The 27,273-nt window shown below is 38.8% G+C and overlaps 3 protein-coding genes across 3 annotated transcripts in view; 2 read left to right on the top strand and 1 right to left on the bottom strand.

Moving 5' to 3' along the window:
- syne1a (spectrin repeat containing, nuclear envelope 1a) overlaps window positions 1–12,223 on the bottom strand; it is a 154,950-nt gene extending 142,727 nt beyond the window's left edge. The window contains exon 1 of the mRNA XM_015031270.1: window positions 11,941–12,223. Within this exon, the coding sequence (XP_014886756.1) occupies window positions 11,941–12,010 (70 nt within the window). The 5' untranslated portion in view covers window positions 12,011–12,223. The remainder of the gene's footprint in view (window positions 1–11,940) is intronic.
- Window positions 12,224–16,585: 4,362 nt separating this feature from the next.
- On the top strand, window positions 16,586–19,683 carry myct1a (myc target 1a). The gene is made up of 2 exons (XM_015031268.1): window positions 16,586–16,943; window positions 17,951–19,683. Exons 1-2 carry the CDS (start codon window positions 16,889–16,891, stop codon window positions 18,496–18,498), a joined length of 603 nt encoding a protein of 200 aa, XP_014886754.1. The 5' UTR covers window positions 16,586–16,888; the 3' UTR covers window positions 18,499–19,683.
- An 824-nt stretch (window positions 19,684–20,507) lies between these two features.
- On the top strand, window positions 20,508–27,193 carry serac1 (serine active site containing 1). Its single transcript, XM_015031259.1, has 17 exons — window positions 20,508–20,628; window positions 21,044–21,154; window positions 22,427–22,463; window positions 22,566–22,708; window positions 23,106–23,195; window positions 23,721–23,852; window positions 23,936–24,057; window positions 24,162–24,290; window positions 24,377–24,490; window positions 24,597–24,759; window positions 24,835–24,985; window positions 25,079–25,220; window positions 25,415–25,515; window positions 25,744–25,841; window positions 25,938–26,120; window positions 26,206–26,349; window positions 26,424–27,193. Exons 2-17 carry the CDS (start codon window positions 21,061–21,063, stop codon window positions 26,558–26,560), a joined length of 1,980 nt encoding a protein of 659 aa, XP_014886745.1. The 5' UTR covers window positions 20,508–20,628; window positions 21,044–21,060; the 3' UTR covers window positions 26,561–27,193.
- Window positions 27,194–27,273: the final 80 nt, after the last annotated feature.

The following is a 27,273-nucleotide window of genomic DNA, read 5'->3' as shown; positions in this document are numbered from 1 at the left end:
TTTAGTAATCGAGGTACTCGAATCATTCGAGGAATCGTTTCAGCCCTACTTAAAATAAAATAACTACGTAAAACTAATAAGATGGTTGAAAACAGAATGGTATTTCTTTCAATGGGAGGTTTGTTGGTTGTTTGTTACAGCTACCACAACAGAAAGCTACATTCAAGCCAGTACTTGTGATGTTTCCCCTTCAACCTTTTGCTAAATGTTGCTAATTTTAGTAGAAGTAGAAGCAATCTGATACATAACATCAATTTATATCAGTTGAAGACATTTCAATGAATTGGGGGAGTTGACTAAAGCAACAACTGTAATGCCTTCAGCCTCATCTGGCTAATAATGCTAAGAGCGATAATTGCGCAAGACACTAAAGTTAAATACTGAAAACAGTTTAAAATGTTGACTTTGTAATCATGTCTTCCCTTTAGAAATAGTAAATCGATTTTACAACAGATGCCATTTTAGACTCAGTGTCAGGAAGCCTCGACTCCTAGTGCAACTGGGGAATGACTGTTCAAGGCTAGAAAAAATGCTCAAAATCCTGGTATTACACATTTCTGTTTAGAAATTCTTTAAAAAAAAAAAAAAAGAAACAGGCAAGTTAAATACTTTCCAAAAGAATAGAAATCAGCCTGTTAAGTGTTCCTCTAAAAATAAGATTCATAAAATCCCCTCAGAAAATAAGAAAATGCTTTTGAACATTAAGCAAACTGGAACAAAAAATGTGGTCTCTCCTGTAAATCTAAAGCATTAAAAAGTTGAAGAAAGTAAACAACAAATTATGAAGGGCAGAGTGTTACTGAGACTAGGGCTGGGCAATACATCGAATTAATTCAATACATAGAGAGCTCCACCTACGTATCGTCCTTGGCTACACCTTGGATGACTGGATGGCAATATCACAGATATATATGATGTACGCAATCTTTACCCTTCTGCATCTAATTTGCGGGGAGCTTAGAATCTCCTAATGGTCCTAAATGCATCCCTCACTCTTCCCCGCCCATCCAGAAAACTCTTGAGTCCACTGAATTTTTATTAGGTGAGAGGAAACATCATAGTGACAGGGAAACAAATTAAAAGAATTACTGAAGGTCCAGATTCGGAGAGGTTAGATCCATAGATAAACTTGTTTGTAAAGCAAAATTCCTCTGAATCAGAGAGTTGTGATAAGGAATATGTGGTAAAAAGGGATTGTTTGTTGGCAGAATTGCTCTTATTTTGTGAAAAGCAGCAGTGTGGCTAATAATTTCCCTAAAGGGTATAGAAATGTAGGTCATTTCACACAGCCCCAATTGATACCTGTTAGTTATAAACGTAATTACCATCTGTTTGTGTTTCCTCTCACTATGATTAATTGCTTTTACTATACTGATATAACTTTACTGTTATTCCATGTAAAAACAAAAATAAAAGTCAGCTGCAGTCTTGTTTATTCAGCTACTTTATGCACTCACACACCCCTCAGGCTCAGGTAACCACAGGAATGCTTCTCCTTGGACGGATATTACCCGAAGATGCTGTTGCAAACCGTTTCGATTGCCTCCAGAACATTGCAAGTGCTGCATTTGTAATGCTGAAGGGGGAAAATCCAGCAGAGAATAGGACCAGCGTACTGCAGGATTTTCTTCCTTTTAAATGTCTGATTTGTATCTAGTCCTCCTGTCTGATGCCACTCGGTGATTTCATGTACACGAGTGAAAACCCAAACATGTGGACATTCAGAGCTGTGGGAATATTAAAAGCTAGTGGATCCTCTTTGAAGCCAAATTCAGAGACTTTCCTGGAAAGCAATATCCACACAGAGGAGCCTGCTGGTTCCAATATCAGCTTTAGCGATGAAAGGACCATTCATCATTTTCTGTGATTTTTTTCCCCCTCTCCTTTTGTTCTTCTGCTTCTTCCCATAAGAGATTTTAATTATGAAAGTCATCAATAACCAATGGCAGCTGTCATCTGCTATCTGCCCGCTGATAATCACGCTGCTGACACTCGTCCCTTTAACAGCCCTGAAACCGGCCGTCACAGTTTGATCAAATGCGTTTTCCACATACTTGTTTCTGAAACAAGGGTGCTTTACTTTTCTGTATAGAAATATTTATCCAAGTCTGTATTTACATTTGCATTGCCTTTTACGTTTTCACCTCAGCTCATAAATCCATTATTTTTCTGCCAATGGAAAGCAGTATTCAGAGGGGCTTTCGCTTTTTTTCCCCCCCCAATTCATGGTCAATAAGAGAACTGCTAGAAAATCCTTGGCCTGTAAAGTGTTACAGCTTGGAAAAATCTATTGTTTTCACATGCTGCTGTTTTTTGCAGAACAAGACAGCTCAAAGAATATCAATGTTATAAATAATAAAAGCCTATTTTGGGTTTATTTAAGCATTAATGTCAAGTTAAATATGTCTAGCAGCCAATGATGTGCTGTTGAGGAGCTACACATAAATTTTGAAGTGTGAAGGAGCTATCCAGGGTGCTGAAAATTGTCAATGAGAAGCATTTAATTTGACAGGTACCCTCATTTAATCCCGCTTTTACTACAGCTGCAAACAAACATGCACAGGCGGCATTCCTGCTTATTTAGTATGTGCTCAAGAATTTCTCCAACAAGTGCCTCTAGGGCAAAAACAAGTAAGCTGAACTTCTCGTGTGAGTTACGCTGCTTTACAAAAAAACAACCCCAGGACAAAATCAAAACCAGAGGATAAGGATTCAAGGGACTTATTAAGCTTCACCATGGGGGATGAGAGAGAAACACAAGGCGAGCAGGTGCAGCCCGACACGAAAACACACACTCAAACAGAGACAGAGACGTTTTCTCTTCCACTGCATCCACAAAATGTATAAGAACAGACTCCTCTAGGCAGCAGATCTCAGGAGTGTTTCAGGCTTTCCAATAGAGAGGGGGGGGGGGGGGGAAACAACAACAAAAAAAACAGGGTGAGGGTTAAAAAAAGACTGAACCTCAGCTGTTCAGGATCTCTACTGGAACCCCTGGCAACCTAACAAAAAAAAAAAAAGAAAGAAAGGGAAAACACAAGATCTGTCACAGAGGTCGTGGAGGTCTGAATGTTAGTCATAGCCCAGCGTTTACACAGGTATGACTGCAGGCTGTGCCGCTTCTCAAAGAGGGGAGGAACAGCATCTTTTCAACCATTAAAGGAAAAACAAACGCCTCCTCCTGAAGGGTGGGGTAGCGCTGCTTCTGCTCGTATTGTAATCTATTCACCCTAAGGATGTTTGGATTTTCTATCTGAGCAACCAAGAGTGCTTATTAAGTCCTCAAAGAAGTGCATAGTGACGCAACGCCACCTAGTGGAGAGGCAAGGTAATAATTGCATCAGATCTTTGCTTCGTCTTAGAAGAAATCAGTGCGATCCAATGAAAAATGAGGAAAACATCAGATTATCTATTAAAACAGTCTGGTGAGTCAGACAAGTACAGGCTTTCATGCATTAATTGTACAATACCACACACTCTTCTATTGATTAATAATTTGGTCATACATTTATTCAAATATAGTGGTTTGCAAGCATATTTAGGCTCTTTTAATTCTTTAACTTAATATTTTACAACCACAGGTTCAGAGTAATTAACTGGGATTTCAAGTGACTGATTTATGTGATAGCTGTTAATTCAGGCTGAAGTCTTTAGAGTTTTATTTCATGTAATTGTGAAGCAAAAACAAAACCCATGCTTTGTATTTTGTCCCCCAAACACAAGTCCCATGAACATTTACTGTATATTCAGCTTGTTTTAATCTAGTGTGTGCAAACTGATATCTGTATAAATACAGTTGCTTAGTAAGTAAACGGCATAAACAGGAACCAGGCACACACCAGACAGGTCAGGTATTAAGTTGTGAAAACCTTTAATTAAAGTGGGTTAGATTATTAGATTATTAATTAACAGTTTTTCAGAGCTTGGCATTTCTGTTTCAAATATTGTTTTTTATTACTGACTTTGTGTAATATTCTAAATTTGCTGAAAAACTGAATTATGGGTTTCCTTTACTCATAAACATCAAAATTATACAAGAAATACATGCTTGAAATCTTTCGCTATGTGTAATCGATCTGTATATTCCACTTTGTGAAATGAGTAACAAAAAATATTAAGCTTTGTATTCTTATTTTTTTAGACGTACCTGTAAATCTAATTAAGGATTAGTGGCAAGACTCCAAAATTCACGTTCACTTGAATGTAAATGTGTGCTACAGTTTTCTGATTTATATTTGTGAAATGTTGTAAAACCACGCATCATATTCTATTGTGTTGGTCCGACACGTAAAATCCGAATACATGGATGTCTGTGACGAAATGAGAGTAAGTTCAAGTGTTGAGACAATGCTGCTGAGCAGAAATGCTGTAATGCATCTTCATCTGCTGTGCAGCATTAATGGAGCAGCCTGTTAAAGCTATCATGTTCTAAAAGGGTGGCATTGTTGTGTTCTGCAGAGGCATCCCGTAATTACTTCACACACACGCAGCTGATTTGTCAAGCACACATTCGACACGGATGAGAGTGATTTCCCAGAATATGGAGCCTTTTCAGACCCTTTTCTATCCCACAGTAGCCTATTTATCTGCTTCCTGATTCCAGCTCTTTCACCCAAACAATTCCTAATTTCAAAAAATGCTCCTCATGCTTACTCTACACTGCTTTAGCCCTGGATCTCAACAGCAGCCCCCATCACACTCTCACAGCCTCCACTCAGCCCTCACGTGTCCATTCAGCCTCTCCATTTGCGATCCCACTTCATTTGTGGCACATTTCTGCCAGTCCCGACGTAAGTGCTGAGACGGAAGTCCAAATGTCAGCCCATTAGCATAGCTAATTACATTTCAGTTATAATGACACCACATTAAAGAGAGCAAGAAAAGGGGGAACAAGTCAAAGTGATTATCAAAACACGCCCGTCTTCCTCTCTCATGCACCATCACGTCCTATTCAGGAGCAGATGTGCAGAGGAGGCACTTTGCCGTTCACAAAAACATGTCCAAATATCAGTGTTCATTAAATTCAAGCCACTGATACGGTAATTTTAGCAATTTCTGCACCTGCACCAGAGAGACACACATGTTCACACGAATGTATAGAGAAAATGAATGTGAATGTGAGCATGAAAAGTGAATGCATTTGAAATGAAATTACAACAAATTGGAAAAGATTTAAAGCTAGAGGAAACAAAAACAACTTGGGTCTGCTTAAGAAAAACTAACATATATTCTGTGACAAATTAGTGTTGCATTGTGGTGCATAAGCTAATTTCTTAATTAGGTTAAGTATTAGGCGTTTTCCAGCCACATAGAATCATTTTATAGCACAATCAAGTAACTGTTACCTTCAGTTGATTTAAAAATGCTGCATAAATTAGAAATGACTGTAAATAAATTTGACCTCGTAATTAATGCCTTTAAATTGGGCCTCTGTCTCTTTAAGAAAGTCCTGCTATTTCTAACACTCCAACTTCAGGAAGTCATCACGACATAGCTCCTCTATTAACCCTTTAACAACATTTTTTACCAGCTTTGCACTGAGAAGTAGATCGTATAATGAGCTCAGCGGATGTGCAGTTCCACCAGGTGTTTGCTAATTGCTGCTGGCTAGTCTGAAGGAGCTGGGTGAGGAAGGGGTGCTCTGTGAGGTAGAAGCTCAGAAACTGCAGCTTTGTGCTCAAAAGTGATGCTACGTCAAACCAGGCATTTTGCACAGCTAAACAGCAGCCAGGGGAGATTAAAGGATCTCTCAAATATGCATGAAAGAATCAAAGCAACACTCTAGGTATGTTTTTGATGAAGGAATATTATAACTTGATGTAAGGCTCAAAAAAGTCTATTTTGCATATTGCTACTCCTTTAATCTAATAAAATGCATTTAGCAGAACAAAACCCCATTCGTAAATGTACACAAACGGTCTGAACATGCAGCTCATGTTCTTCCTCAGGAGGCACAGGTGTCGAATTATAACACCACTTAGGGGACTAAAAGTATAAGGGAAACTAAATCTGGTTCTGAAAAATATATTCAGCTCAAAGTTTCTCTGCTGTGCTCCGTGATGACTGCAGTGTGATGCTTTATGCGTGTGAGAGTGCAGGAGTAGGTCAGACAGTCTAAGCTCTTTATCCAGGTTCAGTGGCCCGCCACACATTACAGGGACGAATAAAGCGAAAGGACTGGCGTCAGCACACTACATAAATCACAGTGGCCTGAGCAGTAAATTCACTTAAAATCTTGTCTTTGCTGTGAGGTAAAGAAATAAATAAATAAAAAATATTGCCTGGAACAGAGCCAGAATAATCTACAAAATCCTGTTTCATACAACGGATTTGAGTGCATTTATGCTTATACAGCGGCTACACTTTCTGTCTGATTGAAACCAGTGCCGTCTGTCATTCTCTGACTATTTCTTTTTGAATGGAAAGCAAGACTCATATTTATTATGCCAGGTGAAAGGTTGAGTTTGTGTCTGAAGGCAAACACAGCAAGGAGACACATCCCATCCTGGTTACAACAGCAAATAGCGTGTCTTAGACACATTTTAAATGCTCTGATGTTTGCACTGCAGGTAAATGAGAAGCGCTGGTGGATATCATGCACCATAATTGAATCGAGAAGTAGACACTGAATGAATAAACACAGGAGCAAAGAATCTTATTTTCCATAAATGAGTCCACCTCCAGCAAGAGATGATGATGAAATGAATGATCAAAGATTTAGAAATATTAAGCTGTTATTTGTTATTTGAACGTCAGTTCTGCATAGTAAATATAAGTCTGATTAAACTGCTGGGCTGATAAATCCAAACATATGGCGCTTTGAGCAGATTAACATAAAACTTTCAATCTCCGTTTTGCCTGTTGTGCTACATATCACTTTATCTGATCAGCTGACCTCTCTGAGGTCAGGGCTTCACAGTGACCTGCCAATTTGCTGCTAAAGGCAAACTTTCCCATCACCCTATCCCATTGTGACAGGTGGAAAAAGGGACTAAGGTGTCTGGGGGATGAAAGATAAGAGCATACAAGGTATTGTAGGCAGGAGCCGAATGTAGCTCAGGGTTAAAAGCAAAGGTGGGTGGATTTTATCTCCTTGGACATTGTTTAGTATGCCAATCAAAGCTGTCTGATAGAAAAGATTGACAAAAAGCGCTATATGCGCTGTAGAAGTACTAAAAATAGTGTAACTGGGCAGAGATACCAGCTGTGGCAGCCTTAAGCAGACACTGAGCTCCATAATAAATGCATTAGGAGGTCAACAATATATTGCAAGGATCATCTTTTTATCCATTAACACATATCTATTCTCAGCTTTAAAACAAAAACTGCGCCTTAGTAGTGGACCATATTTGTATTGTATAGTGCTACTGTCACACTGCTTCTTATATATCTACAAAAGCTACATTTTAATTTTTTTTATATAGATCTATACATCACTGCAATAGGAGCATTGAGATCATATGAGCTTATGACTGGGACACATAAAAATTTCACAGAAGCGGCATGAACAATATATGAGGTATTGGCAATATTTCTGCATTGCTACACTTATGCTACAGATTTTTTTAAGCTGTCAATAAACACGGTTGCTGGATAGCCCACCAGCTGTGCTGAGACCTTAAATAAATATAGAGGTGATGGTGTGACATTTTCACTCAGACACATATCTACCTAGAAACAGAAGGCAGATACTCAGAGTAAAAGGTTATATGTTTGCTTTAATACTTTTTGTGAACAGTTACTGGGGCAGTGATTAGTAAAAAAAATAATTTCCCACCAAGGATCACTAAATATATGATACTAATGTGTAGTAATTGAATAGCAAAACACCATATCACTTTGTATTGTTTTATTTTGCACCATATGTTAGTGGACTGTAGTATATTGTAAATCCTTTTCCATTGCATCAGTAGAGGAAGAAACTGACCAAAATTAACACTCAAGACCTTATTTTAAAAAAACAAACAAAAAAAAAACCATATAATTTGATAACATACAAAAGGGTTGGTTTTTAATTCAGAAAACACAAATGAATATGCCAACATTATCCCCTATTCCATCTGACCTTTGTGAATGTGTGACATTTAAAAGAAGGTTAAAGCTTCAGAAAGCATCCTACCAGCCCGTTTTGTATAGTTGGACCCCTTTTAGTCACCTAATCTTGTGATGTGTCAGTCAGACCTCCACCGTCTGTCACGTAAAAAGAGATTATAATCTGCTTCGCAATAGAATCAGCCACATTAAGCATCCAGGACCTAAACACAAATACCTGCTAGGGTTCTCTCTCACACGGAGAGAGATGTCATTTGATCAAACACAATGTTCTCTGTCTGAACTAAAGATGGCCAAAAAGCCCATAGGGTAGGCGGAATAAAAGATCTTGTGTTGGCTGTCATGCAACGGCAGCCATGGCAATGATTCATAAACACAATCTGGGAAGACAAGGAGAAGAAGCAGCAGGGTACACAGCCAATCACACTGTAGCTCTGTTACACTTTTTCCTGGTCTGATAGTCTGAAATACTCGCTTTGGGTCCTAACCACAGGGTTTAGCCATTCAGCTAAATTGCTAAATCCCAGCAGTGGGACGGGTGAGAAAAAGATGCATAGCAGCTATTTTTAAGACTCAGTGGTGTTTTCTGTGTCTGTGTGTGTAACTCTGGGCACATGAGCATGTGTGACGCTGCGGTATCCAGACCCACAGACGATGAATGTTGGTGTCACAACTAAACGGGGGGCTGCTGTGGCTCAAGGTGACCGTCTGCTCGGGTCTCACTCACCATGGCCAAATCATAATGCCGCCCCTGGCACCAGGATGTCAACCTGGCTGCGTGCCAACCTCAGGATCTGTGCCAGACCCGCAAGCAATCAGAAGAACTGGTGGGACACGTCTCTCTTTCTCCCTTTCCTCTCCTTGCTCGGTCTTATTTTTATGGTCTTCCTGCTGTCTTTCTCGTTCCTGTTTAATCCATCCAACGGTCTCAGTAGGGGTCCTACTGCAAGTCCTACAGACATGCTGACCTCTGCTGGCTTTACCCAAACCATCCTGATCTGTATCCTTCTTTACTAAACTTGTATTGCCCAGATGCTGAGACATACATAGCGTAGCATTAGTAGGAATAATTCAAGCAGGTGTTTTCTCAAACGTGAATGTGCTGGATAGGCCAGTAGATGGTAAAAACCCAGAGGGGCAGATAGAAATTAACGCCTCCACCACCCACAAAACCGAGAAAACAGGTAAGATGCAGAAACACTTAAAAAAAAGAAACACACTGCATTACTTTTCTCATTAATGAGAGACAACAAATACACAAATTCCACAGCATATGGAGGAGTTCAGGCTAGGAGGTGTTCAAAGCAGCCTCTGTTTTACCGCCATATGGTGTCGCTAATTGGTGTTCTTTCACAGAGAGGTGCACCAAAAGAGACAGTTAAACAGAGGAAAAACGCAGCCTCTAAAACTGGGGCAATAACTTTTGATTGTTTTAATGTTGCACTCAGCAGTTACTAAACTTCCAAATTAATGCTGAAGTGGGAATGCCATCGCATCTGGCTGTGATTTCGAGAATATGTATTATTGGGAAACATTAAATTTTTACAGCTTGGGGATCATAAATAACCATACAACTCAACCAAAATGAGATTATTGGGAGGTTTCTTTGAAAGAAAAAAAAAATCAATCATTTCAAGATTATAGCAACCCATATATAACAAAATCTGAGAATAAATCTTACTAATTTCTAACTTTTTAATATCACCCAAACAAAGAACAGGCTTATGCTTAGTTGAAAAAAGAAACATTAGAACTTTAAGGTTTGTGATTTGATGATAAAATCAAACATTCAGATATGCTCTAAGTGATGGGCAAAAATCACTAAACAAATAGGCTAATATTAATAATGACAATAATAATAATAAGAAAACCAATATTTGGTTTATTTGCAATGAAACAGTTTCTCTCATCAAATTATATTTTATGTCCTCTTATGAATTTATGTAGTGTGACTCAAATTCTTTAAGTACTTTCAAATAAAAGGCTAAATATATAGTCAAATCATCTAGTGAAATAGGTATTGGTCCCACTACCAAAACTCAAAGGATTGTGTCCATATGGAACTAAAATCAATCATTAAATCAATAACAGATATTCTTGACCTTAACTTATAATGTGGTAAATACACTTGTGCACAAAATCAATTTGTACTTCAACAACTTCTTCATCATCGACGGCAAGACCAAAACCAGAGAATTGGTTAAGGTAGACAGGGATACGATGGACAAGCAAAAATATCATCGGCAACAAGGTTTTCGAGAAGTTAAAATATGCTAAAATATTAGTACTTCACTGTCCGAAGCTCAAAATAATATACTGACTTTCTGGCTGAGGGTGGTCATCAGAAAGGTGAAGGAAGAGAAAGCATCTTGAGTTTGCAGTGAACATATAAATGATTCAGAGAAGGCTGGAGAGGATGTGCTGTGGTGGTTTAGGGGAAGAGAAATGCTGAGAATGACTGGAAGAGCAAAACCTCCATAGTCATGCATGAAGTTGAAGATGTTTCGCTTTGGTGTTGTTTTTCTGCTAAGGCTGTAAAAAAAAAAAAATAGATAAGGATTTCCAAAAAGAATCTTTAAAAAAAAAGCAATGTTCAGATTATATCTTTCACAACCAAAATATTACCGAATTAAACCATTGCATGAATAAGAAATGGTAAAAAAAAAAAAAAAAAAAAAAAATAAAAAAATCACTGGTAACAATAAACATTAGTATGAATGAAACCCACTTCAACTTGTGCAAACAGTAATTTTCAGGTTTTTATAAGGTGAACTGTACATACACTCGTATATCACCGAATTTTGTGTGTATGTGTGTGTGCATGCGTGTGTATGTGTGTGTGCATGCGTGTGTGTGTGCAATGTGCAGTGAGGGGAGGGCTTAAAGTGAGACTTCTAAATTTAGCTCGGTAGGTGCACGATTGGGATTCAAAGCGTGCATCCACACCTGCACACAGTGATGCAGAGGAGCCACGTGGCTGCTGATGCTGCTGCTTCTCGCTGCTTTCACAGAAACTGCCACCTCAGAAGCCGCACAGGGAGCAGCCATATTGCATCTCAGCTCTACTGTCACCTGACTTTCCTGCTAGATTGCGAGCGTCATCAATCTCAGTCTGTCAGCAGGAGATACGTGATCTTGACCTGACGGAGATGCACTGCTTCACTCAAAGTCTGTGATACATGATAGCGAAAGGCTGGATACGTGTAATGTTTACCACATGTAGAAATAAGATGAGTTAAATACAATATCAAGATGGGTTAATAATATATTTTTTAAATGTGTTAATTCACAATTGAAGCTGAGGGCTCAAAGGGAAAGTCCTGTCACTGCTCTCGAGTTAAGTGAGAGGAATAAACTTCATCCCGTCAGCTCCTCTAGGGATTAGCTGTCCTGTTGTCTGCTGTCCCGTCTATCCACACAGAGAAACACTGACAACCACATGCATGCTGTTATGTGTGTGCAAATAAGCACAAATACGCAGCAGCAATGCACAGGCATAAACACTTAATAAAAGCCATGCAACAGCCATGTCAGCTTCTCTAATATACTTCTTCTGCAAAACAGCATATAACATCACTTACATCCCCACTGAAAATCTCAATCCGGACCCCTCAGAGAGTTTCCAAAATAAAACACTTATAAAAACTAACATTTTTTTTTCTTTGAAAATGCAGCTTGGGACATTGGATATGAAAAGTCCAAGCTGTATTACTAAGCAAGCATAAATAACAACACTATTCAGAGAAGTTATTCATGGTCACAAGCAACAAGAATGTGCAAAAAAAAAAAAAAAAAAAACATTTTTAGCATGTCCAACCATGAGGTCACCTCTAAAAATGCTACAAACCAACCTGGGAGCCTGTGAATGAGTAAGCATTTTGCCCCTACCTTGAAGCCTCTGCATCACATTGGCAATATCTCGAGCAGAGTGACCATAGTGCCTGGGTGATGATGCCATGCTGCTGTCCTGAGGTCAGCACAAAGTCTCGTCCCAACTGCTGAGTGTCGCCTTTGCAGGACTCTCATGCTCTGACCAAGCAGCAGATTGTGTTGCAGTACTTCGGTGTCTTAACACTAAATGCTGAGTATCAGAACTGAATTATGTCTGGATTTGACTGTGTTCCCCCAGCACAAGTCATCCCTGTTACAGTAGGAGTCTGCAATCCTCACACTCAGCAAAGCTCCTCCCCTGACAGCGATGATGTAAGTGCATGCTGCATGTGTATGCGAGCATGTATGTGTGTGTAGTACACATCTTAAAGCCTCCCTCCCTCGCCTGAGTCTGATACTTCTGCAGACCAGACGTGCTCCTTGGTTTGAAGGCACACTGCCACCTGGTGTCCACATAATACACTTGCTGCATTCTGTCAATAGATAAAACAGAAAAAAATATATTAGCTGAAAATGGAAAACAAAATCAATTTTAGTCTATATTTTTTTGTTATAGTCAGGTTAAAAGCTTACAGTGTCCTAAAATTATGGCACAATTAGTTTGAAATTAAATCTTTGTCGGAGCCAAAGGAGCATCCCGCAAAAAACATCTTCCAGAAAATAGACACAGATGAGGGAACGTTCAGAAACGCTTCTCAATACAGTTCTGAAGACAGTGGTGCAAACATCAGAGGGCTGCCTCAAGACTGAAAATATTCACAGTCAAATCAGTGAGGAGCACCATTTTGACTACATAATTTTATCAGTGCTTATTTACCACTGGTCAAAAAGCAGAGAAACGAAACTCGACTCAGACCAGTAGTTCTCAACCATGCTCAACAGAATCAATTAACAGGCTTCTACAGCATTTATGACAGGTTGTGGAGGCAATATATTCACCTGAATCAGGTGTACTGAAGCAGAAAGACATGAAGGACAGTGGGCCTCAGAGGACCAGGATTTAAAAAAAAAAAAAAATCACTGATTTAAATATGAAAAGCAACATTTAAAATAGATTTAATTTGGAGCAACAACAAAATGTTTTTAAGATATAACAAACGAAGCAGGTGGAAAGTGAATTTGTCATATTTACTGCCTTTGTTTTATTAAAAACAACACGAGGTGAAGATTTGGTTTGCATTAATTAAAGCAAATAATGTGATAGCATAATTTCTGCCTTAATCATGCAACATAAATGCAGCTTTTAGACATATGGATATTTTTGGTTAACTCATAAATACACACAGTAAGTTACTACCTCTGTGTAATTTAAAAATAGAGTTAAACAAATGGCTTGAGATCTTTGTTTTCTAAATTACAAGGCAAGAACATATTCTTATTTATGCAGGTAAACTGATTGCTCCCGGCTTTTGACCCATCACTAAAATAATAGAATCCAATCTACAGGGTTAAATTTGGGGTTACTTATTAAAATCTGTACATTGATTTTAATCAGCATTGATGATTATTCAAAAAGCTTAAGTGAACAAGTTTGAATGTATTTCTTTTTTCTAATCCACTCAGTAGAGGTGCACCAATGGACCAGGCAAATGCCTTTTTAAAAAAAAAAAAAAAAAAAAAAAAAAAAAAAGAGCAGTCAGAATAAATAAATAATCACCAACAAAGACAAAAACACACTTTTGTCAATAAAGACCTCTCAGAATATATTCTCCTAGATGTCCTGTGTCACCACAACAGATCAATGCCCGTCTTTGAAAGGCAGGAGGGAGGTGTGATGAACCACCGGGCTCTGAGCACTTATCGCCATGTGTAATCCCATTAGACCAGACCTTTCATCATCCTCTCCGGAGACTTCTTAAAGGACCTGAAAGCACTGCTGCAGAGTTCTGGCCAACAGTGTCATTCAATAAAGGAAGAAACCACATGAAACACAACAACTATTAAATTAGCATTAACTGGAGATCCTGCAGCTTTGGCAGATGACTTGCAGCAGGCTAATGAGGTGGGTATAACGAAGGGAATCACTAGGCAGCTCAGAGAAGAACACTTGAGTTACCAGATTTTCTTTTTTTTTTTTTTCTTTTTTTTTTGCAGCCTCCAGGAAGCTTAATAAAAATGTTTTTGTGAAACTACGTTTAATTTCTAAGTTTCTAAGTATTGCGGCTGTGAAAAACAAAATTCAGGATAAAACAAAATAAACGAGGTCCATACTTTCCCCACTTACTAATAATAATAAATGACTGAATGTGTCCATCTAATGTACAGACCTGTCTGTCTGTGCCTGGGGAATGCGATTTATCTTTAACCACCAATCCGAATTACCCATGTCAGCTCTTTATCACAATACATGTACATATGTCAGAATCTGCAGTTTGTGTTGCAAGATTGGCAGAGCACTCTGCAGCAGCAACTGCAGCAGCAACAGCGGCGGACTGCTGATCCCTGCATTTTCACGCAGCGAGGCTTGGGGTGACCTCCACGGCTCAGAGTCCCTCAGGAGCAAACGCATTCAGCACGAGAGCGAGCAGAGAATGCAGCAGAAGAGAGCAGAGACAAAGCTCGTGGGTCAATACAAAATCTTCCAGCAGTTGCAAAAAAATAAAAATTAAATAAATAAATCCCAACCCTTTTAAGATCCGTTTTCTTATCTAATCACTGCACAAGCAGAGAGCTGGGACCGAGACTGCCAGAGTGGTAATCTCTTTAATTCTCAGTCAGCACTTTTCTAAAACCTCAATAGAAAGTTTGCTGCTAACCTGCATGTCAAAATCAACACAGAAGCATGAAGGAAATGCTGCTCAGCAAATCCATTTTATCCTCGAAGAACTGTGTCAAAGGAAACACGAGGAGCAACTATAAAATACACACATTACTCGAAATACGGTTTTGATTAAGCAAAAAGTAAAAAATAAAAAATCCATATTTGTAATCTCTAGCACAATAAGCAGCATTTCACCAATGTTCAGGAGAAAATCACTACTAATAAATCTAAATAATAACATTAGGGTCAAAGATTATTTTGGGGAATTTTCAATGCTCAAATAATGTCTGGAAATATAGAGTTTCTGTAGAATCACACTAAAATCCAACAGTGCTTTTAGGAAGAACATGGGTTTTGTGGCTTCCTGATGAATTTCTACACTGCAACTGAATCACATTTGTGGAAAGCTGGAAAACGCACATTGCTCACAATTCTGACTTTTAACTCGCCACAGGGGGTTTGTGTCTGAGTGAGATGGTTTTAAGTCCAAATGCGGGGTTCTGACATCGATATCGATCAAGATGAACCATTATAACCAATGGAAAAATTCAACTGCAGTAGCCACCTTCCAACCCATAGGGGGCAGCATTCAGATGGTTTTAGGGAAAAATATTAGAATTAAAACAGGTTTTCACAAAAAAAAAAAAGTCACAATTTAAAGGCAGCACTTTAAGGTCCAAATTATACAGTTTATCTGAAAAAAATAAGTTGATTTTGGGTTTAGTTAGTCTTTAAAGAAAAACAACGACTTGCTCAATTTTTTAACATTTAGCAATCAAAAATAATTTAATCAGAAACTTGAACTCAAAAAATGTGTCTTTTCACACAAAACATGTAAACATCTGGTTTTCACTGTAGGTTGAGGATTTTTGATGTTATTTTATAATATAAGAGACAAAAATACAATACATCCTTCAGCACAGGTTGAAAAACTGCTAATTACTGTAAAAGGAAGTCTCAGCTAGCCATAAAGCTAAAAGAATGTGTTTGATTATAAACGGAACAGAAACCTTCACTTTCTGTATTGAATAAAACAATAACCATGCATACCAATTCACACAGTGTTGTGGGTGGTTGCTGGATATTTTGTACAGGTCTCACAGCTGAGCCAACAATTCAAGGAAGTTCAAGCAGTGGCCCTTTTTCTTTCTCTCCGAGGCAGTAAAGTAGATTTAGGCTTTTTTAGCTTCTTGAAGAAATTCCATCTATGCATTTTCACACAATGTGTATGTTAAGCATAATTCGACTGATGTAGAAGGTAAAGTTAGAAGACCATTAAACTTTAGAAGTTGTTTTAGGAGACGATGACGGGGCAAATGGGCTGACTTATTCTAATTGTGCATTGACTTGCTTTATAGAAAGAGTAAGTCCAGTATGAGGGGATCCGAGAAGGCATGGCTTGTTAAATAAACAAACATTAAATCGAAAAGAGTATGAGTTTGCTTATCAAACAACTACTAATGTTTTTACTGGAGCACATGACCCTTCAATCCAGACGCCGCTGCCCTGGCAGACGCTGCGGAAAGACTGCGCTTACCAACAAAAATGCTGGAATTTCTGCAGATATCCAAATGCTGACAGGCCGTTAGGAATGTACCACAGTAGTTTCAAATGTGCACCACTAAAATTCAAGAAACAGAAATCTCCTCACTTCAAAAAAAGGGCACTTCTAGAATTGAAAAATTATGTCTTTTTTTTTGTACGAGGCAGAAATATTGAACAGAAATATTTAATATCCCTGGGTTATGTTGTGATAACTTTTTTCCACCCCCATTAATCAACCTTAAGGAAGTGATGGGAGAGGCAGTGATTACAGAAACACCCTGTCTCCCCACCTCCAGGATCTCTGTCCTGCTTAGATAAGCCACTCCTGTTGCTAATTTCAAGCAGAAAAGCAGGAAATGTGACAGTGTAGTTTTCCGCTTCCATAAACAAGATGACTGCCAGGGTTCGCCGTCGGTCCTGCGTGCCTCTGAGTACAGCCTCTCTCGGAAAGAGTCTCAGAGAAAGTGAGTGAAGCAGCAGAGAGAGAGAAAGTAGGAAAACAGGAAAAGGGACAAGGCTGAAAAAGACAGGAAAACCCATCAGAAGAGGGGAAACACTGACAAAGAGGTTGCAGGGGAGAAGTGGGGGAACAGGAGTTTATAAGACCGGCTGCACGGGGGATCAGTTTCTTTTCTTGTCATGGCTGAAAACAACACAAATGTCATTCTGGACATACTGAAGTCCTTTGATGCTGGTGAGTTTTTTTCTTTTTTTTTTTTAAACTTTTGCTTCCCCTTCCATCGCTTCATTTGATGTGGTCTCCTTGGTTGGCGCTTTTTTTTTTTTAACTCAAGAATCTGAAGCTTTAATCACTGCTAAAATGGGTACAATATGTTTGCCCGGGTTCCTTGTGAATAAACAGTTTGCTTTCAAAAACTACCATGTTCATCATCGTCACAGTTTAAAATGTTTTATTGTGTTAAAAGTTGTATTTTTCCTCAAATACGATTTGCAGATAGTGTTTTAACTTGTCGGCTTTTCTCTGTGCAAAATGAGAGGGGAAAAAAGCCAGTGATTCTACTAAACATGAAACAGAAAAGGTTTTCTTTTCAGCAAGTGGGATTGTCTTGAAAGGTATTGTTTTAAAGGTGTTACGTTTTTAGATGGATAATTGAGGCTGCTTAAAGTTATTCTATTTTATCACATCACAACCTCAAATGCCAACGCATTTTATAGCAATTTAGTAGACCAGTACAAAACACCACATAATTGTGAATTATTAAGATATATAATGTACAGTGAGATTATTTAGCTTCTCTAAACTAATACTTTGTTGCATAGACTTTTTGGCTGCTTCTCTGATAAATGCTCTCCTTGCTCATTCAAGCAGTTCAGTAGGCTACCATGACTGGCTATGTTTGCAGTTGTGCCAAAGCTTGTGCTTTAAAGTTCTCCACAACTTTCACTTACGTTCGCTAACAAACGTCTAAAGCCTTCACAGGACAGCTGATTAATGCAGAGATTACAGGTGGACTTCGTCTACTAATGAAGTGATTTCTGAAGACAACATGTTGCACTGGATTTTGTTGAGTTGTATTGTAGTGAAGTGGAGTGGATGCAAACACACACTGAATAGTAATTTAGATTATTAAAAACAAAATGTCCTTTCAACTTCTCTGGTCTTTATGGTATAATACAATACAAAAATAAAAATAAAAAAAATAAGGATTTTTTTATTTTTTTTATTTTTTATTTTCACAGCTCCTTTAATTATAGCGTTCTGTGTATCCATCGCTGTGGGCCTACTGTTGGGTGCCACGGTTTACTTGATCCTAACCTGGATGTCCCGACGCAAGGCAGGCTCTGCCAGCATCACCCGCCGCCCACCCCGCCGCTCCCAGAACTCCCCTCGCAGTCGCCCAGGGTTCAACCGCAGCAGCAGCTACGAACGTCGCAGCAACAACAGCTTGATAAGCGCCGCCTTCAGCTTCCATCGCCCGACTTCCTCCCCAGATCACCTGGATGCAGTGGGGCATAAATCCAGCTTCAGGGCCTCCACCTTCCATCCCCTTATTCAGTGCAGTCAGATTGCGAGGGAGGCTGAGGAGGGGAGTCAGACCACGCTGCCTCGTACGCCACCTCTGACCACCTCAGCTGGATCGGCGCAAACCGCTGCAGAGCCAGCGGTCAACCGCTCAAGACCAGAGTCGTTTTGGGGGAACAATGGTCTGAGGGGTTTGGGTGTGACGCAGACCCCTCCTCCAGCTTATGAGAGCATTATCAGGGCTTATCAAGAAACATGTACCTGAGAGGAGTGAGGAGACTTAAATAACTAAGCCCTAATGGATTAATTAAGTGCTTTTTCTGACTTGGATGATGAGATAAACAGCGAGGATCTAAAGACCTGCTCGAGTTTTGCAGTGTCATTTCTGCATCTCTTCATTTCTTTAATTAATTGTCATTACTGATTAAATAGATAATACATGTGAAACTGACTGTTTACTATGTAAAAACTAAATCATTCATAAAGATGCTTAGCTTATATTTAGATTTGATTCAGAGTTAGAAATGTTTTCATGGGAGTTTATTTTAGTTTATACTCAAAATGTAGAAACATGAAGCATTATTATTGTAGGAAATACACATGAAGCTCAAATGAAGGAACAGTAAGAAACTATGCAAAATGGCACTTAAGACAGGGTTAGATCGGCCAAATAGTCATTTGTATGAGTATTTTTTTGCCCTTCATGTTCTTACAGTCAGTCTCAGTGGGTGTTTATGAAAAATCCTAATATTTGTGGGTTTAGATTACCATGATCATTGAGTGCATATATATTTATAAATACTTGTAGGCTGACTAAAGATATAGAGGCTGTCTAAGAGGACAAGTTTTGGATGTGTTATTGCTACAGATGCCAATTTTTTTTTTAATCTGTGTATATGTGAGATTGCAAATTTGTAAGAGATAATTGATCATTGACTATAATAAAACAATAGATTTTTAGCAACTACACCCTCACTTCGTGGATTACTCAAGCAATAATTAGTTTTAATTAATTGGGAGAAGTGTTGCAGATTCAGTTTTTATCTATATTACCTAAAAAAGTTTGGCATAAAGACAATATATGGCAAATGTTGGAGCACATGAGGTACATTACTTTATATTCTATAAAGAAAAACCAAAGGTCCCCGTTTATAAAAATACTTTTCTAAGGTGGCTTGACATGAGTGAGCCATGCCAGACTTTGTCAAGGGTTTTCAGTACCAATAGTTTTTCTTTACAAATGAATTATTCAAAAACACAGTATTTCACAGGTCTCAAAAGAAATTTACAATCCTATATGATGTGAAGTGTTTCAATGTGTTGGATTTCTTGTCGATAACAAACAGGAAATGTTATGACATCAGTGATTTGATAGCCGAACCTCTGACCAAATCCTCAAACCCAACAGCACAACAGGAGAATTTGAATAAATCGCCCATACATCCATCCATATTTGTTTCTGGTGTGTTTCAATAACTGGATAACATCATCATATACAAGCTTGGTATAGTTTCTATAATATTTGGTGTCATGTTCTTTGTGTATATTAAGACATATCTAGATAGGATCCTGACAGTCAGTTTTATAGCCTTGATAGTTTTGACCAAATCATAAAGGCTTTTCTGCAACAAAATGTTTTTTGTTTTTTGTTTCAGAGTAAACATGCATCAATTAGACCGCCCAAAGGGTGGAGGGTTGGGAGGGTTAAATTTGAAACCCTCAGAGCCTCTGGAGCAATGTTTTTCTAAAGATTGAGCAACATGAAGAGGTATTTTATGAACTCTGTAAAAGATATGGAAATGTTGAGATGAACAGAAACAGAAGAATATGACAGCATTTTAAAGTTTAAATGGCGTTCCCAGAATTTTTCAGAAACTATGGGATGTTGCATTCATTTCAATGGGGCCCAAGATGATCACAAAAAGCTGAGTATTTCATAAGGCTTAAAAGTTGTCAATACCAAAGCCGTAAAAAAACAAAAAAACAATAGCCGTAGTGTTTTGAATGCGCAGAATATGGTAAAATTTGAATGGTTAAAATAGCACAAAGTATCCATTAGTAGTTAACTGGCGAAAAGTGTACGGAAAAAATAGAGGAACTCAGGAGTGTGTGAACGCCTACAGCCTCCACACTAATAACTAAAAAGCCGTTCAGGGTATTAATTATCAAACTCTATAAATATTTGCCCTCCCGACCCCACTGAGGGACAAGGGTGTTCAGAAAATGGATGGATGGATGGATAAATATATATTTGCTCACCTGATGATCCTAGGTGACATCATAGCGGTCGATGACGTATTATTTGTGAGACGAAGATTCTAATAAACACCAGCTGCAGCTTGAAGAAGACAATAAATACATTATTTCTTCTAAAGGTTAACCTGTAATACTTAAGGTAACTATACTATCTAGTTGTTAAAATGAACCCACAACTTATTCGCTGGTTAGCTTTGAATGCCACCTCTGATTTAACTATTAGTGCGAGCTGTAACAGCTAGCTAGCTAGCTAGCCGTTAATGTAGCTTGCTTTCGTTAGATTACTGCTGCGTTTCGGTGTGTTAGCTTTCCAAAAGATGTCACTTTTTGGTGTTTTATTTGTGTGTCACAAAGTGAAGCATGTTTGCTTCAGGTGAATAAGCCTATATGAAGAAACGCTATACAAGTTACAGTTAGCTAGGACTGGTGTTGACTGTCCTAATGCAATTCATATAGTTTATTTAACACAGCAAACGTTCGACACCCATTAATACACCTGGTTTGTGAAATCTATCGGTTTCTTTGTTTGTTTTGTTTTGGTTGGACTGATGTAGAGGCAGAGAGGTGGAGGATGTCTGTAGCAGCTCTCCGTTTGATCCACTGTAGAAGATTGAGCACAGCTGGGCCACCTGGTGTGAATAAAGTGTTCCTGTGGAAACATTTAAGTAAGACATCACACAATAATGACCTACCACATTGGTAATCCCCAGCTAAAAATGGGAGCTAACATTTAATACATTCATGTGCAAATCGTTGTGATCTCTAAATTTATGTTGGACCTGGGAATTATGTTTCTCTTAAAACTGAGAACAGTTTTTTGTTGTTTTGAGACCGAGTCTTGCCTGGTATCTTATATCCTATTCTTCCAAAACAGCACGCATCACTTTGAAACAGTATTTGCTTCCCTTTACCTTTATTATGTTGAGATTTTATTTTTTCCAAGCAAAAAGTAGCATTTAACTGTGAATTGGAGGAAAAAGTGTACACCATTTCCAGGACGTCTTACAAGTGAAAATCTAAGTGTTGCATGCATTTTTATTGAGACGCCTCTGAATAAACCTCTATGCATGCGGGTAGAGGGTGACTCACCTGATTTACCTGTCATCACAAAGACCTTAAAACACAACAAACATTATTACAATTACATTAGAACTACCCAGTCAAAGTGCAGACCTAAATTCAATGCAGAATCTGTGGCAAAACTTAAAAAGTGTTCTCTTTTGCAAAGGAGAAAAGGAGAAAGTTTGATTCTCTGGATGCGCTAAGCTGAGATAGACATGACAAAGGATCTGAAGCTGTATTGAGAGGTGGTTCTACAAAGTATTGGTTCAACATGGCAGAATTTAAAAGTTGATCTATCATAAAATGCACTGAAATTTGTGCTTTTTTTGATGATTTCCCCCTTTGGTCTACTCATTTTCAGTGTTGCTTTAAAGCCTAGAAAATAGTGATTACTGGTTTTTTCCTTGCTCCTTGTATACAAAGGACTGCCTTGACGGTAAAAATATTTGTAATGATTTTTTTATTCCTTTATTTTTGTATATTTATTGTATATTTACCAAAATGTCTTCTGAATATGTATTCAGAAGACATTTTGGTTTTTAAACCTCTGAGTGGTGAACTCATCAGTTTTACTATGAAAAGTTTCAGTACCTCTAAAAAACATTTAGACCTAATTGCCAGGTAATCTAGCTCCCATTAAATTCTAATGTTTCTTTTTTTTTTACAATTAAAAAAAATCACTGTCTGAAAATTATTTTTCTTTTTTGTCATGTTAAATACATAATCCTCCATTCTGCTTCCCAGTTTCAACAGAATTTGATTGTTCATTGGACACTGAGTTATGCTCATAGTAAATAAATAAATTAATTAATGCTTAAGTTGGAGTCTGTTTAAACTGTTCACTAATATTAACTTTCTTTTCCCACAAAATTTAGGAAAAATAGCTAAAGTAACTAGCGCAGTTGTCTTTGGGTAAGTTGCCGTATCGCCATGCCGATTTCAACACTTAAAGTTTGGCGTTTGTGTAAGACAAGTTGTCTCTGAGACGTTGTTTTTCTTCATCCGTCTCTGCAGGGGTTGTCTGTTTATCACTTATGAGGTATTTGCCTTAGATAAGTCTGTGACCATCAACACCAGTGCAATCCTTCAGGAGAAATACAAGTCGTACATTTATCTCAGTGCCACATCCTCTACCGAAAGGGAGAATCTGACTGCAGGTAATGATTTTCATTTATAGAGATTTTCGTGCCACATAAGCAAAACCTGTAAACTGTTTTTGTAGATGTGTCTTGGATGTTGTTAGACGTGTGATATTGTCTGGAGTAGCAGGATTAGGCCTGGCTGAGTGTCCTTATGTATTTTGGACATGATTAGTTGTGTTTCCATATCCAGTTGGACCATAACATCTGGTACCATTTCCCTCTCTCTTTCCTTCCTCCTTCTACTCTATTTCCTGTATGAAATTTCTGGGTCAGTCTGTTCTATGATCTCATTTTTTATAATTCAAGGTCAACATTTTGGGACAAAAGGCTCGAAACAAACTGACACTGACACTAATTGCTGTACTCAAGTTTTCCAAGTTTTCACTTATTGTGTGAAGTTACTCTTTCACAGAGCTCACACAAATAGCAAGGAGGGAACTTCACAAAGCAGCCAGAAGGTTTCTGGAAATCTCCTCTATGCTTTTCCTACAGTCACTAGACGGTAAGAAAATCAACGCTGCTTCAGGGTTATGTAGGAAAATTCTGTCTTTAATTTGAAGGAAGAAATGTGATACTGCTGCCTAAAGCAGCAGAAAGGGGCATTTATTTGTCATTGTGGCTGTCTGTTTATATTAGGACAAAGGAAACACCTGCCTTAGACATGGACATCCTGTTTTTGTGTCATACGTACCTTTTTGTATCATACATCAATGTGTGTAATCCTTAGTTGACACTTTTTTGAGTTTCTAGTTTTTATGAACTAGTGTTCAAGGACAAAATGTTAACATTTGAACTTTTGCTAATTGTAAGCTGCCAAGGCGACGAGACGGTTTTTCTCGCTACGAGGTTTGTGATGGAACTCCCCAGACGTTGTTTTAATCTAAAAGCAGAATTGTAGATTAAGATTATTAGACATAGACTGGGTTTAGTTCCTTTGTGCACTTATCTGTCTTAGCAGCACAATTTCACTTTGCTGTATCGATATTGTGTTAAGTTAGTAAATTGATTTATTGTCTCTGTGTCTAAGAGCACTTCAGTCATGTGGATGCAGACCCACACGAGGTTGCACTATGGCTGCTTCTTAAGAGGACACAGTCACCTAAAAAGGCCGTAAGACTTCAGGCTGTCCAGGAGCTTGCAGAAAATTCCCACTGGCAAGGTAAAAACACAATTGGTGGTCTTCTACATTTAATTTGCATCAACTCATTTGGCATTAGAGTTCAAATGTCTCGAACAATGCAGACTACCAGTATCAGACAGCAGCCCAAGTAATCGACCAGCGAACAGCAGTGGGCCTGGCCCGAACGCCTCAAGTAGACCTGCGATTCTTCCGACAGCCGCCTGCACTGCCTGATTTAGAAGATGTATGCATTTCTATAAAACAGTATAATCCTTTTATAAGTACACATTTCCATACCATGGAAAGATGTGCTGCCAACGGCTACCAACAGCGCTTTTGTCTGCTTAGGGTGTGTCAGCAGAGGATGGTCTGCGGCAGCTCTTGGCGTCTCTGCCTCTTTCTGAGGTCGACAGATGTGTGCAGTACTTCACCTCGCTAGCACTCAGGGAGAGCAATCAGTCTATGGCAGCACAAAGGGTATCGTCAACAAATCAATGCACAAGCTTTTGGGGATTTAATGGCTGGGAAAAGTTAGAAAACAGTTGCATTGATTGGTGTTGCAGGGTGGTCTGTGGTGTTTTGGGGGTAATGGGCTTCCCTACGCCCAGAGCCTCACCTCTGTTCCCTCAGAAAAAGCCGAGTCCTTCTGTCTGCAAGCACTCGTACAGCACTCAAAGGTAATTACACATAGACTGTATGTGAATTCAGTTCAGTGGAGAAGTCTCTCAGACTGTGACTGATACCTTGTTGTAAATCACAGAAACTTGACTGTGTGCTCTGCAGGTGCAGAGCCACTGTGACCGCATCGTTGAAAATGGAGGTCTGCAGATTCTTCAGAGACTTTATCAGCTTCGAAGGGAGTCCCTGAAGATCCGGAGGAACATTGTGCGGGTAATAGGAAACCTGGCACTAAACGAAAGTATTCACCAGGCTATAGTCCAGTCCGGTAAGTCAGTCCCCATTTCGAGACATGTTTTTCTATCCAGACATTACTAACTTAACGGTACTTGCCTGTCTTTAGGTTGGGTGTCTGTGCTGGCCGAGACGATGAAGTCTCCTCATGTGATGGAGGCGTCTCATGCGGCTCGGGCTCTGGCCAACCTGGACAGGGAGGCAGTGAGGGAGAAATACCAAGATGGCGTCTACATCCTCCACCCACAAACACGTGTTGAGTAGGAAGATGATTATAGTTTTATGCTAAAATTAGCTTCATTTATTTTCTAAATACAACTAAACAGTCACTTTTTGACTTTGTCTATTTTCAGCCAGTCAAGCAAAGCAGATGTGCTGTTCATCCATGGGATTCTAGGAGCAGCTTTTAAAACATGGAGGCAGAAGGACCGCAGCACATTAGAAGAAGAGAGGGAAGCTGAAAGTGAAGATCACTACACAGAGTGCTGGCCAAAGGTGACAATTATTCATGTCGCCTTAAAAACATAAGGATCTTCAACGTGTTTAAAAGAAATGCGATAAAATGTTGCCTCTCTGGCTCTAGAAGTGACTAGAAATTGTTTAATCTCTGGAGATTTTTAATGATTTTTGAGTAAACAAACCTTACCACTTACTGTTCTGTTTTTAATTTATTTTTATTTTTTTGGCAGTCATGGCTGGCAGCTGACTGTCCAAACCTGAGAGTGCTGTCAGTGGAGTATGACAGTCATCTCAGTGACTGGATGGCTAATTGTCCTGCTGACAATCAAAGGTGAAAAATCTGTTTTTATCTCATGTACATTTGTGATTGGCTCAGGTTGAATGCACCAAAGTACTTGAAGTGGTCATGTTGCTTTTTGCTGAAAAGGAAACATCGTTCACATGGGCGTTTTAACGTGACAACGTCACCAGTGAGAAAAACAGCATTTTTGTTCCAGACCAACGAGTTTGCAGTTATTTAGAGTTTTCTCTTTTTTTTTTCCTACGTTTGTCTCATCAGGAAGTCGTTGGCGTACAGAAGTCGAGAGCTGCTAAACAAATTAAAACTTGCAGGAGTTGGGGAGAGGCCTGTGGTGTGGGTAGCTCACAGTATGGGAGGTATTTTGCCACAAAACCTCTCTTCCTATTCCTTCAGTTCAGTTTAAGAATGTATGTTTTACTTTCATGCCCTCTTGTGTTTGATTTTTCTGTTAGGTTTACTTGTGAAGAAAATGCTGCTGGATGCAGCTGATGACCCAGATCTGCAGGGATTGTTAAAGAACACTAAGGGGATTATGTTCTATAGTGTTCCTCACCATGGCACCTTCATGGCAGAGTACTCTGTCAATGTCAGATATCTCCTGTTTCCCTCTATAGAAGTCAGGGAACTCTGCAAAGGTGAATCTCCTGTTTTCATTTTGACCTGCGTAACTCTCTGGGTTTAGTTCAGCCTCTAAAAAGTCAAATATCTGCGTGTCTAAAGACTCACCAGATCTCCGCAGTCTAAATGAGGGCTTCCTCAATATTGCCAAAGAAAATGAAATCAAGGTGCTGAGCTTTGCAGAGACCCAGCCTACAAACATCAGTCCCATGATCAAGGTTGTGGTGGTACCAACGCAGTCAGCAGGTGTGTAACACTTGACGCTATGCGACATGTGTCCTTCCGTTTCTCATTTTGAGTGCGCTTTCATTTTGTTTTAGATCTCGGCCTTGGGGAGCTTATTAAGGTGGATGTCGATCATCTCAACATCTGCAAGCCAGAGAAGAAAGACTCGTTTCTGTACAGACGCAGCCTGCAGTTCATCCAAGAAGCACTGCAGCAGTTCATCAGCCAGTGATGCAACTTCAGAAGCACAAATAACAATGATGCAACCTACTACTTGAAACTGACCATCACCCTACACCCTTAAATCAAACCTGAAACGACACCTTACCAGCTTATCACACATTAACTTGGGCACTAATCATTATGTGAGAAGTGAAATACCAATTGAATAAGACAAATGAATTTTGTTTTACCCATTAATGTCTGTGGATATGTGTCAACTGTGATTTAAAAAAATGTTGGGATTATTTTTTAGATGGGCATTTCCTGCAAATCAGACACATTTCCATCATTTTAGTTTTCACACGTCACCATTACCATGTTTACGATTAAGCTTATCCTTGCACATAGAATATAACAAGTTCTTTTTAGTCTGTAAAATACTCCTCAGTAGTTTGGACCAGACTGTTGGTGTTGAGCTTTATTTTTATATTTATAAATTGTACAAATTTTTGTGCCAAAATGTGTTCCTTTCTGAGCCTGACCTCAGAGGGCTCTGAATTAATATTACATCAGCTCTCTTATTTTATCTTGAAGATTAATCGAGCAGTAGAAATATTTTTGCTGATATAATTGATTTTCTGGCTTAAAACCTAATATAAATGCTGTTTGATGACAATAAATCCAACAAATGAGTAAAACTGGAGAACATTAGTGGGCTTTTTTCTTCTTTTTTGACATCACTTATTCAATGTTTTGTGTTGCACTACAGTAAAACCTATCAAC

Source organism: Poecilia latipinna, unplaced genomic scaffold (genome assembly GCF_001443285.1).
Source record: "Poecilia latipinna isolate Pla-1442-1.1 unplaced genomic scaffold, P_latipinna-1.0 Scaffold201, whole genome shotgun sequence".
In the NCBI taxonomy this organism is placed as follows: domain Eukaryota; kingdom Metazoa; phylum Chordata; class Actinopteri; order Cyprinodontiformes; family Poeciliidae; genus Poecilia; species Poecilia latipinna.
The sequence above is the reverse complement of the archived record's forward strand: the minus strand, read 5'-3'. Positions and strand labels throughout refer to the sequence as shown.